The sequence below is a fragment of the Heptranchias perlo genome, chromosome 31, assembly GCF_035084215.1.
Source record: "Heptranchias perlo isolate sHepPer1 chromosome 31, sHepPer1.hap1, whole genome shotgun sequence".
Taxonomy (NCBI): domain Eukaryota; kingdom Metazoa; phylum Chordata; class Chondrichthyes; order Hexanchiformes; family Hexanchidae; genus Heptranchias; species Heptranchias perlo.
Genome location: NC_090355.1, coordinates 21702584 through 21719514, shown reverse-complemented (window position 1 = coordinate 21719514; position 16931 = coordinate 21702584). Strand labels below are relative to the sequence as shown.

Genomic DNA, 16931 nt, shown 5'->3' with positions numbered 1-16931 from the left:
TTTTATTAATTTATGTGCATTTATTTTAAGTCCAAGTAATTTTTTCCTGAAATTTTTCTGCAATTGTAATTTGGAAAGGAAAAAATAATTCTCATTTTTATTTGCAGGACTGGATGGTTAAAGTTTCAGTTCTTGAAAAGGTAGTGCATGTTTTCATAGCTTTATTGGTATTGCCTATTATTATAAAAATGATAAACAGGCTGGTTAAAGAGAAATAAGAGTGGTGATATTTAAGGGTTTGATTTTCTGATTACACACTCCGGGCCAGAACCTTGTCTGCTGTAAACACACGTCAGGAAATGGTGGTCATGCACTCCATGATTTTCTGGCAGCCATTTTGTACACAGTAAGATCCTACAAACAATGATTAGATGAATGATGGTTAATCTACTTTTGGTGGTATTGGATGAGGGAGGACAGACAACATGACAGGGCATTGCAGTTTCACTGTGGCAGGACTCCCCAAGGTCAAAGCACTCATAGATTGCAACCATGTGGACATATGTGCTCCCTTCATCAATGCCATTACCAAGTTAAACAGGAAAGAATTCCACTCTTTTAATGCGCAGATTATCTACAACCAGCATCAGCGCATCGTGAATGCTTGCTTTCCTGATAGCTGCCACAATGCCTTCAATTTAAGGCAGTCTACTGTGTCAACCTTCTTTCATTTATTACCTCCATTATTGTTGTATCATGCGACTACCAGGATGGTAGAAGGCAAACTAGATAGACCGTGGTCTTTTCTCGGCTAGCAATTCCTATGTTCCAGAAAAGCAATGACTTCTTGTACTTGTCTGCTTTCCAGTGACAACAGCTAGCACTTGTATAATGAGGTCAATTCTGCCACCAGAGTCACTATAGAGTACACAATTGCAATTTTGAAGGCACACTTAAGGTGCAAGCATCAGTCTGCAGTATAGTCTAGCATGGTCTCTAAGATCATGGTTGTATGCCACATGCTGCACAACTTTGCCTTTCAAAGAGGCCTCCTCCAGAGGAAAAAATCATCCAAAGGCAGCCGGGGGATCAATCCGAGGAGCAGAAGAGGATACAGAGGACTTTCCTGTATTGATCTCTGCAAGACATATTCAAGCCAATCTTATATTGTAGACCCTCTCTCGATCATCACATTTGATCAACATTTCAACAGTACTGTCTAAATCTTCCCTCTTCCCACCACAAAGATGCTACCACCTACACATCCTTCTCTTGGACTTAAACACACACAGGTCCAATTCAAGCCATCTCATAAAAGCCACTGCTTAACCTTGCCAAATGTAAGGAATCTTACAACACCAGGTTATAGTCCAACAATTTTATTTTAAAAGAGAACTCTGTCTGTGTAATTTGACACAATGTGTATTCAGCATACTGGGACCTACTGTTTTCTGTGGCTAACCTGTCTGAACACCAACGACACCTTTTGATTGGTGTGATGGTGTCCCAGCCTAATATAAGATATGCGATTTGAGAACCTCTTATTCACTCACTCACCTGACGAAGGGGATAATCTCCGAAAGCTTGTGATTTTAAAATAAAATTGTTGGACTATAACCTGGTGTTGTAAGATTCCTTACATTTGTCCACCCCAGTCCATCACCAGCATCTCCACATCATAACCTTGCCAAGGACAATGTCTGCTTGCACAATAACTTCCATGCAACTGCAATATTATTTACAATCCAATGTGTGATTATGCCTAGTGCTTCTTATCATGTGCTTCCCCTTGGTGTTAGTTTGAGACATGTGAACGATTAACATTCCTAGATGATGTCTGAATGGCAGGAGTGTATGAAGTGGCCAGCTGCTGTGGGTCAAGTTAAACCTCTTGGAAATGAGGTGGCCCTTGTCTTCTGGAATCTAAGTCCAAGATGAACCTGCAGTGGGCTGCACTTAATTGGCGGCCTGGCCCTGCCTCCCTTCTGCCACATGCACAGGTATTTTGTGAGGCATATTTAGAGAAGAAAGAGAGGTTGGAACAGGTTGTTGAGGAGCTCAGTTCAGATGTCACTTTCAGAAGATGGAGTGACAAGAGGACTTTGTGATCTAGTTTACTGAAAGGTAATGCGACGTGCAATAAGATGAATGGGAGAGGACCATTACAAAGTCCTGATGAACATGCAGTATGCACTTGTCCTTTGATTCAAGTATATGTGAATCTTGGAACTCGAATCTGAGCCCTCTGAGTTATCAGGCATGGTCTTTATTTACTTATCAGTTGTATCTTGCCAAAATTATGTAACTAATTTGTGTGTAAATGAAGAAGATAAAATCATGGGTTGGCCAGTTTGTTTCTGCAAAATTAAAATCCCAGCAACACTTTGCATCACTTAATGCTATATCATTGTGCATGCTAGTGTGGGTTTTTTTTCGATTGTCTCACCATTTCTCCTGGTGGTGCTGGGGGACTGGTCCTACGGTGCAGATCCACAGATGCCAATGGCCATGTGATACTCCTCCTGGTGGCCATTCTTCAAATATGAACCGAGACAGTGAGTGCTAACAGGCAATTTTATCATGGAGGCATCATATTTGAACCTGTCCTCTTCTGAAGTCCACTCACACGCACTTTCTAGCAGGAATCATTGGATATTGATCAGGAACAAGCGCCCTGGTTAATTTTCCTCTCACAAGGAGGCCAACAGTAGTGCTCCCACCACTGTCCCAGCTGAGATCAGCTAACAACTTAGACCTACCACTGAAACTAGGACCTTCTTGTCTGAATAGTTGAATAGCACACTGCACAGTGCATATACCCACTGAGCCATTGGAGCTGTCCTATATCTGTATTTCTTGTAAAGCCTGGATCACTCCTGTCATATATAAACTCCATGCAATTCACTGGCATTGGGAAGATAATGAACCAATTTGGTTTACTCCATTTTTTTAATATATATATATATATATATATATAATATTAGTTCATGGAGTCAAGACCAAATATATTCTTGTATTTGGACTAGGGTACACAGGTATAATTTATCCGCCATTTTAAAACCATACATTCTATCCTCATTTTCATATTCCATTATAGGTTTATATGCCCGCATTTACAGTGGAAATTGCCTGTCTACATTTGTCATGCAGTAATTTGTTTTTTATTCATTCTCGGGATATGGATGTCACTGGCAAGGTCTGAATTTATTGTCCTGAGAAGATGGTGGACCGCTTTCCTTGTAGCAGTTTGATGCAACTGAATGGCTTTCTAAGCCACTTCAAAGGGCAGTTAAGAGTCAACCACGTTGGTGTGGGATGGGAGTCATAAATAGGCCAGACCGAGTAAGGATAGAAGGTTTCCTTCCATAAAGTACATTAATTGAACCGGTTGGGTTTTCTTGACAATCCAACAGCTTCATGGTCACTTTTACTGATACCAGCTTTTTATTTCCAGATTTTTGAAAAACTGAATTCAAATTCTCAAACTGCCATGGTGGGATTTGAACTAACATTCTCTGGAATATTAGTCCAGTATCATAATCACTGCACTATTGTACCTCGTACCACCATCCTGCCGGTGACGGCACTTCAGCATTTCCACTAGGAGCAGCATGTCGTTACAGGGTGATGAGTTTACATAGGCAGTTTCCATTCTAAATTTCTATGTCCATGTTTAGATTGGAAAAAGTTCACAGGAAATGCATGCAGATGCATGATTTTAATATTTTTTATACATACACACGCATTTATATACATATCCATGATGGGAGTATTTTACCAAGACTTTAGTACAGATTTTGTTTCAGATATATTTTATAAATCACAAGATCATCTGAACTTCTCAATTGCGTTACAGCCTTTTAAACACACCCACCTAACTAGCTGTCTGTTATGTATACAGGGACCCTATGAAAAATGGTTTTCTGGATTGTTTGATGGCATTGATTTTTGAGATATAATTGCATATATAAAAAAGTGTTTGTAAATTTTCATTCTTTAAATTTCTTAGGAAAAAGCAATTTTTGAGAATCAGCTGAAGCAGATGAAGGATCACAGTTTGAATCTGTTCCAAAAACGAGATGAGCAGGATGAACTGGATGGATTTCAGCAGCAGGAACTTGCCAAAGTCAAACATATGGTACAAGAAAAGGAATATAAATATTCATGCAAGATTCCATTTTTTAGTAGACCGCATTGCTCTGCCTTGTGGCTTTTAGTTTGTAGCGGACATATCTTTTTCCTAATACGATTTGCAACTGGACAATCTTTTGGAATGAGTGTTTTCAACTCTCAAACCAGGGACCTTCTAGTTTGTATACCTTAGTGCTACATTGATTGGTGCCATTATTTATTAGGTTAGGAGTGTCTACACTGCAGCCCATGGGCCACTGGCAATCTAGCCCTCGAAACCCAGGTTACCCAATTCACCTGGTTGTTTTGTTTGATTTTTGTGAGCCTGAAGGTTTGGAAAGAGCTGTTCTTAGCACTGTTGCCTCATTGGTGTCTTAATCCTTACTCAGAAATTTTAAGATCTGTCAGTATCAGTATCTTGAGATTTATGCAAATTAATTAGAACATGGATTTAAACTATATGTGTATATGCACCTGTCACAAAGACTAAAATCTTGGTCATCCCTACACTATGCTGTGAAGAGAGCTCATGGGTGACCTTTTTAATGCCACAGTACCTGCCAAGGTGCGTTGCCCATCAATCAGCATTAATATATGTGGTCCATTGTTTGCTTTCAACTTCTGCTAAGGAAGCCAGGCTCGCAATGAACAATATTTAACAACTTAAAAATAGTGATATTTTACATTGTAATAAACCAAGGTCTCAGTTTGTGTATGTCATCTCAATCTAAATATTGAATTATAGCTTTGAATTCATTGCTAATGCTATTAATATTATCAGTGTATTGAAAACTATAATACAGTATCTAGATTGAAATGATATTCACAAACTGAGACCTTGGTTTATTACATGCCTGATTCACACAAGTGAATTACAGCCTATCATACCAGGTGCCTGTTGTACAGTAGAAGTACATCCACAAGGTTGGTTGAACCCTGTACAGTACGATTTTTAACCATTACATGTTTTCTTTCTTGAAAACAACAATCCTGTTATCAATATCCAGGTTTAAAATAAAATACATAATTTATCATGCATGTTCAGGAATCTTTAACTACAGGCTTTTAGTTTGGATAAACAAAGTATGATTTAGTCTTTCAGAAATTCATTTTTCTATACCTTTAATGCTATGTTCTTTTTGATTCACAAAGTATTTTTAAGTATGAGTTGGAAGTAGAACCTACAGCAAAATTTGGCATTGTTGTTTTAACAGGACACTGAACATGCATCTCGAGAGTTGCGTTTTAACCCAAACCTTGATTGAAATTAATGCTTGCCTTCTGTGATGGGGCTTTCCCCATTTTAGGTTCCAGCCTCCCTGTTGGAAATTGTTCCATGTTCCTGAACCTGAGAGTGCAGGAAGGCAGTCTGTTCCCAGCTTTCTGCCAATGCCACACGCTATCCACCCACTGACAGCCACACAAAAAGAGACCTGGGTTTTCTTTCTCTCCCTGTGGGGATAATTGGGTTCAGCTGTGTCCATTCCCTGGATGACCTGGATGAGGTCTGAACTTGCTATGTGAGGAATTATGCATGTGAACCTGCCTCATAACTTTCTATAATGGAGCATGTTAATAAACCTATCTGCTTCTACACTGTAATGAATCAGGGAGTCAATAAAATGTGACTGAATGGGAAGTGATTTAGACTGTAAAATGTGACAATCCTGAAAAAAGCATTGAGCAATCTCTAAACTTCAATTCAGTCACACTACCACCATATGAAAATATTGCTGTTCTAATGCATCTAGCATTTTTTCCTTTTTCCCTTAATTAATATTCTGGTTAATAAAAGTGGAGAATTGAAATATGTTGTAATGTTTGGAACTCAACCTTATGGTAAAACTCCTTTTATCTTTAGAGCTAAAGCTGATCAATAATAACTTGTTCTTTTGTCTGTTTTACAGCTCCTAAGGAAAGAAGAGATGTTATCCAATATTGAAAGGGAACTTGAGGAACGGAAAACAGAGCTAGATCAAACCAAAAGGGAGTTGAAGATCTCCGATCAGAAACTCACAAATCTAGATAAAAGGCTGCAGCAACTACAAACACTAAATACAGATATTAACAAGGAAAGGTACAGCACCCGTGGAAAAAATCAATAGAAATATATCCTCCCCCATGATCTTTACAATTTTGTGTCAATTCAAAATGAACTGGTTATTTCTGACTCTCAAACTTGCTCTGGTTGGACATTCTAAAATTGGAATTGTACTGACAAATTAGCAAGACCCCTTGTGAGGATGACATGCAAAGTCTACTTTTTTATAAAAAAGATAAAACTTTCAGCAAAAGACAGATCAGGTAGATTGGTAAGTTTAATCCTGTTCGTCAGAGCATTGTCTGTAAGGCATAGGTGTAGTGGAGGGTATTCTAGAGTATACTGGAAGCACCCATTTTTTATTTTGGAGGCTAAGATATGAATGAGGATTAACTGTAAGGGTAGATTTTACAAATCCATGCTCCTGGTGCAAAATTCATACACTGGAAATGTATAGTGGAAGGCAGAGAAAAAAAGGGCAAGAAACAAATAGGGTCATAGTGCAAAATAAAACTAAGATGATTAGCAATCTTAAAAAGACAAATCTAAAGGTATTGTGTCTAAATGCACGGAGCATTCGCAGTAAGATAGATGAATTAACAGCACAGATAGATATTAACAGTTATGATATAGTTGCGATTGCGGAGACATGGCTGCAGGGTGACCAAGGATGGGAACTGAACATCCAGGGGTATTCAATATTTAGGAAGGACAGGCAAAAAAGGAAAGGAGGTGGGGTAGCGTTGTTAGTAAAGGAGGAAATCAATGCAATAATGAGGAAGGATATTGGCTCAGAAAATCACGTTATGGAATCTGTATGGGTGGAGCTAAGAAACACCAAGGGGCAGAAAACGTTGGTGGGGGTTGTCTATAGGCCCCCAAACAGTAGTGGAGATGTAGGGGAGGGCATTAAACAGGAAATTAGAGACGCGTGCAAGAAGGATACAACTATAATCATGGGTGACTCTAATCTACATATAGATTGGTCAAACCAAATTAGCAATAATACTGTGGGGGAGGAATTCCTGGAGTGTGTACGTGATGGTTTTCTAGACCAATACGTTGAGGAACCAACGAGAGAACAGGCGATCCTAGACTGGGTATTGTGCAATGAGAAAGGATGAATTAACAATCTTGTGTGGGGTCCCTTAGGGAAGAGCGACCATAACATGATGGAATTCCTCATTAAGATGGAATGTGAAGTAGTTGAATCCAAAACTAGGGTCCTGAATCTAAATAAAGGAAATTATGAAAGTATGAGGTGCGAGTTGGCTATGATAGATTGGGGAACTTTACTAAAAGGGGTGATGGTGGATAGGCAATGGCTAATATTTAAAGAATGTGTGCAGGAATTACAACAATTATTCATTCCTGTCTGACGCAAAAATAAAACAGGAAAGGTAGCTCAACCGTGGCTTACAAAAGAAATTAGGGATAGTATTAGATCCAAAGAGGAGGCATATAAAATTGCCAGAAAAAGTTGCAATCCTGAGGATTGGGAGCAGTTTAGAATTCAGCAAAGGAGGACAAAGAGATTGATTAGGAGGGGAAAATAGAGTATGAGAGTAAACCAGCTGGGAACATAAAAACTGACTGTAAAAGCTTCTATAAATATGTCAAGAGAAAAAGATTAGTGAAGACAAATGTAGGTCCCTTACAGTCAGAAATGGGGGAAATTATAATGGGGAACAAAGAAATGGCAGAACAATTAAACACATACTTTGGTTCTGTCTTCACAAAGGAGGACACAAATAACCTCCCAGAAATGTTAAGGAACCAAGGGTCTAGTGAGAGGGAGGTACTGAAGGAAACCAGTATTAGTAAAAAAAAAAATAGTGCTAGGGAAATTAATGGGGCTAAAGGCTGACAAATCCCCAGGGCCTGATAATCTACATCCCAGAGTACTAAAGGAAGTGGCCCTGGAAATAATGGATGCATTGGTGATCATCTTCCAAAATTCTATAGACTCTGGAACAGTTCCTACGGATTGGAGGGTGGCAAATGTAACCCCACTATTTAAAAAAGGAGGGAGAGGAAAAAAAGGGAATTACAGACCAGTTAGCCTAACTTCAGTAGTGGGGAAAATAGTGGGGTATAGTCCATTATTAAAGATGTGATAACAGAACACTTGGAGGGCATTAACGGGATTGGACAAAGTCAGCATGGGTTTATGAAAGGGAAATCATGCTTAACAAATCTACTGGAGCTTTTTTGAGGATGTAACTAGTAGAATAGATAGGGGAGAACCATTGGATGTGGTGTATTTGGATTTTCAGAAAGCTTTTGATAAGGTCCTACACAAGAGGTTAGTGTGCAAAATTAAAGCACATGGGATTGGGGGGAATACACTGGCATGGATTGAGAATTGGTTGACAGACAGGAAACAGAGAGTAGGAATAAACGGGTCTTTTTCCGGGTGGCAGGCAGTGACTAGTGGGGTACCGCAGGGATCAGTGCTTGGGCCCCACCTATTCACAAAAATATCAATGATTCGGATGAGGGAACTAAATGTAACATTTCCAAGTTTGCAGACAACACAAAGCTGGGTTGGAATGTGAGTTATGAGGAGGATGCAAAGAGGCTGCAATGTGATTTAGACAAGTTGGGTGAGTGGGCAAGAACATGGCAGATGCAGTATAACGTGGATAAATGTGAGGTTATCCACTTTGGTTGTAAAAACAGAAAGGCAGATTATTATCTGAATGGTGATAGATTGGGAAAAGGGGAGGTGCAACGAGACCTGGGTGTCCTTGTACACCAGTCGCTGAAAGCGAGCATTCAGGTGCAGCAAGCAGTTAGAAAGGCGAATGGTATGTTGGCCTTCATTGCAAGAGGATTTGAGTACAGGAGCAGGGATGTCTTACTGCAGTTATACAGGGCTTTGGTGAGACTACATCTGGAGCAGTTTTGGTTCCCTTATTTGAGGAAGGATGTCCTTGCCATGGAGGTAGTGCAACAAAGGTTTACCAGACTGATTCCTGGGTTGGCAGGACTGACGTAGGAGGAGAGATTGGGTCGCCTAGGCCTATATTCACTAGAGTTTAGAAGAATGAGAGGTGATCTCATTGAAACATATAAAATTCTAACAGGACTAGACAGACTAGATGCAGGGAGGATGTTCCCGATGGCTGGGGAGTCTAGAACCAGGGGTCACAGTCTCAGGATACGGGGTATGCCATTTAGAACCGAGATGAGGAGAAATTTCTTCACTCAGAGGGTGGTGAACCTATGGAATTCTCTACCACAGAAGGCAGTGGAGACCAAGTCATTAGATGTATTCAAGGAGATAGGTATATTTCTTAATGCTAAAGGAATCAAGGGATATGGGGAAAAAGCGGGAACAGGGTACTCAGTTAAATGATCAGCCATGATCATTTTAAATGGCGGAGAAGAGCCGAATGACCTACTCTTGCTCCTATTTTCTATGTTTCTATGAAAAGAAAAACAGGACACCCTCTTAAAATCAGAATATTGAAAGAGTTCTGCTCAACACGTGCACACTGATGGCACACTAAGTCCCGCTCACCCATCACCCTGTCCTCGCTGCTATTTTGTCCCCCAATTTCCTAATGCCTCCCATTTTAAAATTCTCATTCTTGTGATTAAATCCCTTCATGGGCTTTGCCCCCCCCCCCCCCCCCCCATAGTCTATACTGCAAAGAAACAGGAGCAGGGATGTTTTACTGCAGTTATACAGGGCCTTGGTGAGACCACATCTGAAGTATTGTGTGCAGTTTTGCTTCCCTTATCTGAGGAAGGATGTCCTTGCTATGGAGGGAGTGCAATAAAGGTTTACCAGACTGATTCCTGGGATGGCAGGACTGACGTATGAGGAGAGATTAGCCAAAGATGTGCATCAGTCCTGACAAAATCACAAGATAGCAAATGCCACAACTCACTGCGATGTGGGCAGCCATCTTCTGATACAGATGGTAAAACTTTGTGACAGTTACTGTAATGAGCAACTTTATACATCTGTTATCAATGGTTCCTTTTGAGACCACAGCCTAGGTCAATATTAATAGATGGATGCTTATTACATTCATATGAATTACTTTCTCTTCCACTGTAATGCCTGTGTTAAAATAGTGGATGGAGGAATGCCATAACCAGTATTGCCAATGGCAATATCTAAGCTCAAAAAAGTATAGTGGTATGACAAGAAGCAAGAGTAATTATGACAAAAAAGTGATCACTTGCCATCCAAAACATACTGAATGATGGTATACTTCTGACTTCAGGCCTCCAGCATTACAGTATATGTAACATTTTCTTTAAAATGAATTAAGCAAATACTGTAACAGAAGTTGCATTTATATAACACCTTTCATAACATCGGGACGTACCAAAGTGCTTCACAGCCAATGAAGTACTAGTGAAGTATCATCACTGTTGTAATGAAGGGAAATGCGGCAGCCAATTTGCACACAGCAAGGTCCCACAAACAGTGATGAAATAAATGACCAGAAAATCTGTTTTGGTGGTGTTGGTTAAGGGATAAATGTTGGCCAGTACAGTGGGAAAACTCCAGTGCTCTTCTTCGATTAGTGCCATGGGATCTTCTACATCCACCTCAAGAGAACAGACAGGGCCTTGTTTTTTTTATTAAAAAGATGACATCTTTGATGGTGCAGCACTCCCTCAGTACTGCACTGAAGTGTCAGCCTAGATTATGTGCTGAAGTCTCTGGTTCTGCTGTACTCATCCAAAACTCTGCTGCCCATATCCTAACTCGCACCAAGTCCTGCTCACCCATCACCCCTGTGCTCGCTGACCGACGTTGGCTCCCGGTCCGGCAACACCTTGATTTTAAAATTCTCATCCTTGTTTTCAAATCCCTCCATGGCCTCACTCTTCCCTATCTCAGTGACCTCCTCCAGCCCTACAACCCTCCAAAATCTCTGTGCTCCTCCAATTCTTGCCTTTTGTGCATTCCCAATTTTAATCACTCCACTATTGGTGACTGTGCCTTCAGCTGCCTAGGCCTTAAGCTCTAGAATTCCCTCCCTAAACCTCTCGACTTCTCTCTCCTCCTTTAAGATGCTCCTTAAAACCTACCTCGTTGACCTGTCTAATATCTCCTTATGTGACTCGGTGTCAAATTTTGTTTGATATGCTCCTGTGAAGCGTCTTGAGATGTTTTACTACGTTAAAGGCACTATATAAATCAAGTTGGTGTTGTTTTACGATAAAAATTTTATTGAAACAAACTTCAGTGTGAGCAATGCAGGTATTTAGCTGCAGAGTACATTGTAGCGAGGTTATATTTGTGTTTTTGGGCTATTGTGTGAGAAATGATGGTACATTTTATAACTGCAGTGTTGCCTAAAAAGATCATTGAATGACAGATAACTGTTGCTGGTTGCTTGCATATCGTTTCTGCATGTAGTTCTTTGTTTTGCACTTCTATTAAATCCCGTTGAATTTTCCTTACTGCACAGAGAGGAATTTCTGGCTACAAAAAGAAGTGCAGAAAGGAAAATAACTGAGTTGGAACACAGAGCACGGGAATTACAGGATGTGATTCAACGACTCTCAGCTGATTTACATAAGGTATAAAAGTTTAGTGTTTTATTTCAAATGAAAAAAGGCTCAATAATCACCAGTAATGCACTTCTTTGTGCTGTTTTACTAGGTTGAACAGAATTCATTCTGGAATTGGTATCCAGCTGGGTTTCAGTTTCAGTAATACTTAGGATCAATCCATTTGTTGCTTGCTGGCACCTTGGTTTAGCCACAAAGTTGCACGTTTACATGTTTAAAAGCTATGAAAAATAGCTGTTGCATGTTGTAGCTGTAACAGAAACATCTATTGTTACTATAAAGTTTTACTCAATTCTCAGAGTTCAGTCCATGCAGCAAGACTTCTAATGATATAAAGGGAAATAATTATGTACAAGGCCACCTCATTTAGGAAGTAAATGTCGTGCTGTGGTTAGTATAAACCATACAATTAAAATGCTTTGTTGTAGCATAAATCTGCTCTATTTTTAAACAAAACAAAACCTTTAACATCTTTCAGTTAAGAAAGGTAGAGAAGGAGCAAATTAAGATCTAGAAATGTGCCATGTGCATTGTGATGCATCAGCCAATTTTATTGCATTCTGGGATGTTGCTGAGAATGACCGTATCAAAAAATTACAGCGCACACCACAGAGAGGACTCATTTCTCTTTGTGTTAAAAACTATTCCTTTATTTTGAAGTTGCTGAAGCAATCAACCAGTTGAAAATGTTTCTGTAGCGTGTTTTCCGTATTAGAGAAGAAGAAGGGTTCATACAGAAGTGAATACTTGGAGCTTGAAATACACCCTGGGCATTTTACTTGCTTTTTCTCCTGAAAAAAAAGTAGGTTTCAAGATGTTGGCTCCTAATGTAGTGCCATCGAGTTAATGAGAGCTTGGTGACTCGTTAATGTATTTTGCATAATTACCTGTATGAAATACTTAATGGTTTTGACATGGTGGCACAGTGTGCTGTGCAAATTTCACAATGGAATGGGCAGTTGTCCAAGCAGGCTATTGCCCTGGGATGTTTTCAATGGATGTTTTGATTTTAAGAAGCTCAATGCCAGAAAAAGTGCTGTTTTTTCTTTTTTTCCTTTTGCAATGAAAGAAGAAAAAATAATTCATATGAAATGTATTTTTTTGTCAATTATCTCTCCCGTCCTGAATTCACAGAAGCCTTCTGCTAAATTGCCCTAGCGGCCAAATTACACATGAGACGGTGAGTTTTGCCAGGCTATTCAACCCCCTGTTACAGCCAAGCCTGATCCTGTCATCCTCTAACCTCACAGATGTGCACTTTCCAGCAGGGGTTGCTGGATTGCAATCAGGTTTGGAAGCCTGCTGATCTTCCCTTCTCTGGCCTAAGAGTTCAGAGGCCAATTGTAAAATCCCCATGACCATCAGGCCTGAAATAAACAAATTTTCATTTTCACTTGCTTTAAGAAACAGTGGAAAAAACAGTGCTGCAGCTTATTGTGATTCTCACATGCTAGCTGGTTAGCATTTTCAGTGATTATAAACTGTCATGAGTTAATTTGGCTTCTCACTATCTATTTTGTTCTTCTGAAATAGACATCTGTAGAGGCTGAGGAGAAGGGAAAGAATATTGAGCACCTGCAGGCAAAAGTATTTTCCCTAGAAAAAAGGATAGAGGGAAATTATTCAGAGGACGAGCATGTACAGGAGCTACTTAAAGAGGTATTGTTAACGTAATGAAAATTGCCTAAATTACACACATTACTTCTGTAATTAAATGATTCAAGCTTTTCAACAGATCTTCTGTTGCTTGATTAACTTTTTAAAAATAAATTGACATGCTATGAGTACGACTGTATTTTATTTCTCAGCACTCTAACCTTTTTACTCAGTCTTTATTTAACATATTCAATAGCCATTAAAATGGAGTTGAAATAATGATTATATTATGTTGCTAACCATCTCGTGTGCTCTGCAGAAATCCTATCTGGAGCAGAAACTGGAAGAAACAAGGCAGCATTTGTTGGAAGCTAAGACTGGCCACACTGAGGCTGTCAGCACTCTTGAAACACAGGTACATACTTACCACAGGTGGAAAGTTTAATGATATCAAATAATAAATTTCAGCAATTCTTAAAACAAAAATCTGTGTACATTTTTGTTTTGTTTTTTTAAAATGGTTTTCCTAATTTGTTTTAGATAGCTAAACTAAATAATGAAGTGGCAGAAATCCAGACTTTGATGAAGCAAAAAGATGATGATATGCAGGCTTTCAAAGACAAGAATTCGAGTCAGGTAATTGCTACCTCATACTGTACTATTAACAGTGATAGTCCAATTACTGAACTACCTGGCGACAACTTGTGGAATGGCTTTAATTTTTAACATGGCCTGAAAGTCTGTCTTTTTTAAAAAAAAAATTCTCATGCTTGAATGCAGAACACAAACAACAGCATTAGGATGAATGAATTGCAGTCATGTTCATTGATTTGATGCTTTCTTAATGTTGGAAATTTCAATATAAAACCCAGGAACTGTAAAGTTGAATAAACCATGCATTGTGGGTTGTTTAATCACGCAGACAGTGTATAAATAGTCTGTATGCTGAAGCCTCGTCTGTGGTATGAAAAGCCTTAGACCAAAGGCGTCACTTCAGTCTGGCCCTAGTCCAACTTGTTCTAATATTTTCATCGATTCTCAGGTCAGTGAATTGGAGCAAAGGTTACATTCTGCTAATGAAAAGCTAATACAAAAAAAAAGTGATGTGAATGAAAAAGAAGTTCAAATAAAAAAGCTGGTAAGAAAAATTAAAAATATATAATAATTATGAATCCAAAAATGTACATGAAAATCGACTTTTAGTTTTTTAAAAACTTTCAAATTTGATGTAAGTAATTGTATTCACAGTAAGTTTAATTGAGATTGTGTTGATGAGAATAACTTTTTCTTAGCAAGAAGAAAGTGAAGCTGAAAGCAATAGATTACAACAGCAGATTGCCGCTTTAAGACATCAGCACACAGAAAGGACTAACAGAGTGGATGCCCAAATAGCTGCCCTAGAAACTGCCCGTGAATTTGACAAAACAGCCTCACAACATAATATAGTAAGTATCGTACTACCAGTGTGTTTTTTTTAAATGAAGGTCAGAAACTACTTTTTTTTAACCCCTTTTTATTCTTGGATCTCAGAGGGGCATGTGCTTCCTACTGCCAAGGAGGCAGGTGGGTAACGGTGCTTCAAAGCCTTCAATAATGCTACTAGGCTGTTCACTTGGAGGTGTGCAACAGCTGCTCAATGACAACTCTCTCTCCGCATGTTCTGCCTTTCTTCAGTTCAGTAAAATGGGGGGGTAAAATCTATGCCCTTCTACTCAGTGACTTTAGTATTGGTTCTCCACTGCAACACCCCAAGTTCCAGTGAAGTTTTAACTTGTATTATTCCAGCAACTCAGAAAAGCAACAAGAAGGGAGAGCATGGTAAACAAAACCACAGTCTCCCTCAGTGTGTAAGGTTTCCTATCTGATATCCCTGCACACTTTGCTACCAGTGAGTTAAGAAACTGTCCTTTTATCTCTAAGATCTTGGTTTGAATTCAGTCCAGATTGATGAAATAGACTGCTGTTTGTAGGGTTTTACTTAAAATTAGTTTAGGAAATGTCAATCCAGTTCCTAGTTGGTGAAGGCCCTTTGCATAAACCTGCCTCTAATTTGGCAATCTTGCTCAAAAAGGCTACATGGGTGGCTGATGTAGGAGATTGAAAATGCTACTGCTGCAGGAGAGGTATTTTTCTGAGTTTGGGACTGAGGCATATTGTTGGAGCAGAGGGAACATTATTCTGTATCTACTTAGGTTATACCTGTCCTGCAAATGCTGAAATGGAAAGTATTCTGTTTCTCAGCCTGCTGAACATAAAAAGGAGTTTTGCAAGTCATTAATTTGAAATGATGTAAAAGAAAGAGGATGCCATAAAAAGTTGAACAGTTTAACACTGCAGCATTTTTAAATACTTTCATAAAACTATGGTATAAAGTGAAAACGTGTCAGATTTCTATTTGCATATTTTTTCATGATATTTGCTTCAGTATAATTGTGTATTTTTTCTAGGTTTATAGGCTGTCTAGTGTATCTTACACAATAATTCTGTCGTCTCAAATTAACTAAAAAGATACAGTAAAGCCCACTTATAACAACATCTATTAATAGAAAATCCTGTTTGAAAAAAATTTGGGCAATTCTTTCAAAATCTCTAAGTCCTATTCGCCTACATCTTAACTTTATGAACCTCTTATTATTTCCTGGTGCGTGTAAGATCATTACCCCAAACCTCCCCCTCCCTGGGAAATCAAAATGTCTTGTGGTTGAGCTTTAGTATATACAGCTTTGTAGTAACCTAATTGTGCAGCATAAATACACATCTATTTGTCTTCATTTGTGTACAGAGCCAACTCCAACAGAAAAATGAGGATCTAAATGACAGACTTAATGAAACTGAAAATGCATTGAGGAAAGTTGAGTGTGAACGTGAAAGGTCAAAGGTTAGTACCATATTCCAAAATTATATTCAAGAAAGGTTATTTTTAAATTAACTTTTTAAGATATTTTCTTCCATTCCTGGCTATAAAGTCACTGCTGGTCCAGACAACATTCCATGCTGAGAAAGCAAGCCGAAGACCTGCTTCACGACCGTTACTGATCATGTTGTATGACCAGTTGCTGAGACATATGCAAAAGCTTATCTAGAATCCTGCCTTTTTTCAGCTTGCTTGCTTGCTTTCTTAGTTCAGCTGTACTATCTCATTCCTTTCTCTTCACTTACAATAGACCCTCTTTATAACACTGACATTCCAGAATTGTGCTAAAAGCCTATTTGAAAAGGAGTGATGTGCATAGCTTTTGAGGTGGAAATGGCTCTGTGCTATTTGAAAAGCGTATATCTAGGACTGTTCTGGTCACAACCATTGTAATTTCTTTTCCCTTTCATGATTTGTATTTTAAACATATAACATTCTTCTTAAAAAAAAATAAACATGATGTGGTATTAGTGTTTTTTTCCCATATTTTTCTTCCCCTCCCTAATGCTACCACATATCATTCTATAGCTGGGACAGTAGGAAGCTTGCACAGCAGACTTCTCTCTGTAGTCCACTCAGAGGAAGTGGGAAGGGTTTTCAAAAACTTGGAAAAGTTTTCCCTCTGTAAAGCGGCATGTTATGCTGCTTTGAAGCACCTATTGACCCAATCAAGAAATAGTAATCCTATCTCGTTCAGAGAACAAGCATAGAATAAAGAAGCCAACAAAAACATTATTATAATTGGAAATTTCTCCTGTGTGAAAG

At 38.9% G+C, this 16931-nt stretch overlaps 1 protein-coding gene across 5 annotated transcripts in view; it reads left to right on the top strand.

Moving 5' to 3' along the window:
• Window positions 1–16931, top strand: part of golga1 (golgin A1) — a 49089-nt gene that overhangs the window by 14107 nt on the left and 18051 nt on the right. For all 5 annotated transcript variants that reach the window (XM_067969706.1, XM_067969710.1, XM_067969709.1 and 2 more), the window contains 10 exons: window positions 108–140; window positions 3950–4078; window positions 5979–6148; window positions 11554–11665; window positions 13190–13315; window positions 13572–13667; window positions 13793–13888; window positions 14295–14390; window positions 14545–14697; window positions 16035–16130. In XM_067969706.1, the coding sequence (XP_067825807.1) occupies window positions 108–140; window positions 3950–4078; window positions 5979–6148; window positions 11554–11665; window positions 13190–13315; window positions 13572–13667; window positions 13793–13888; window positions 14295–14390; window positions 14545–14697; window positions 16035–16130 (1107 nt within the window). The remainder of the gene's footprint in view (window positions 1–107; window positions 141–3949; window positions 4079–5978; window positions 6149–11553; window positions 11666–13189; window positions 13316–13571; window positions 13668–13792; window positions 13889–14294; window positions 14391–14544; window positions 14698–16034; window positions 16131–16931) is intronic.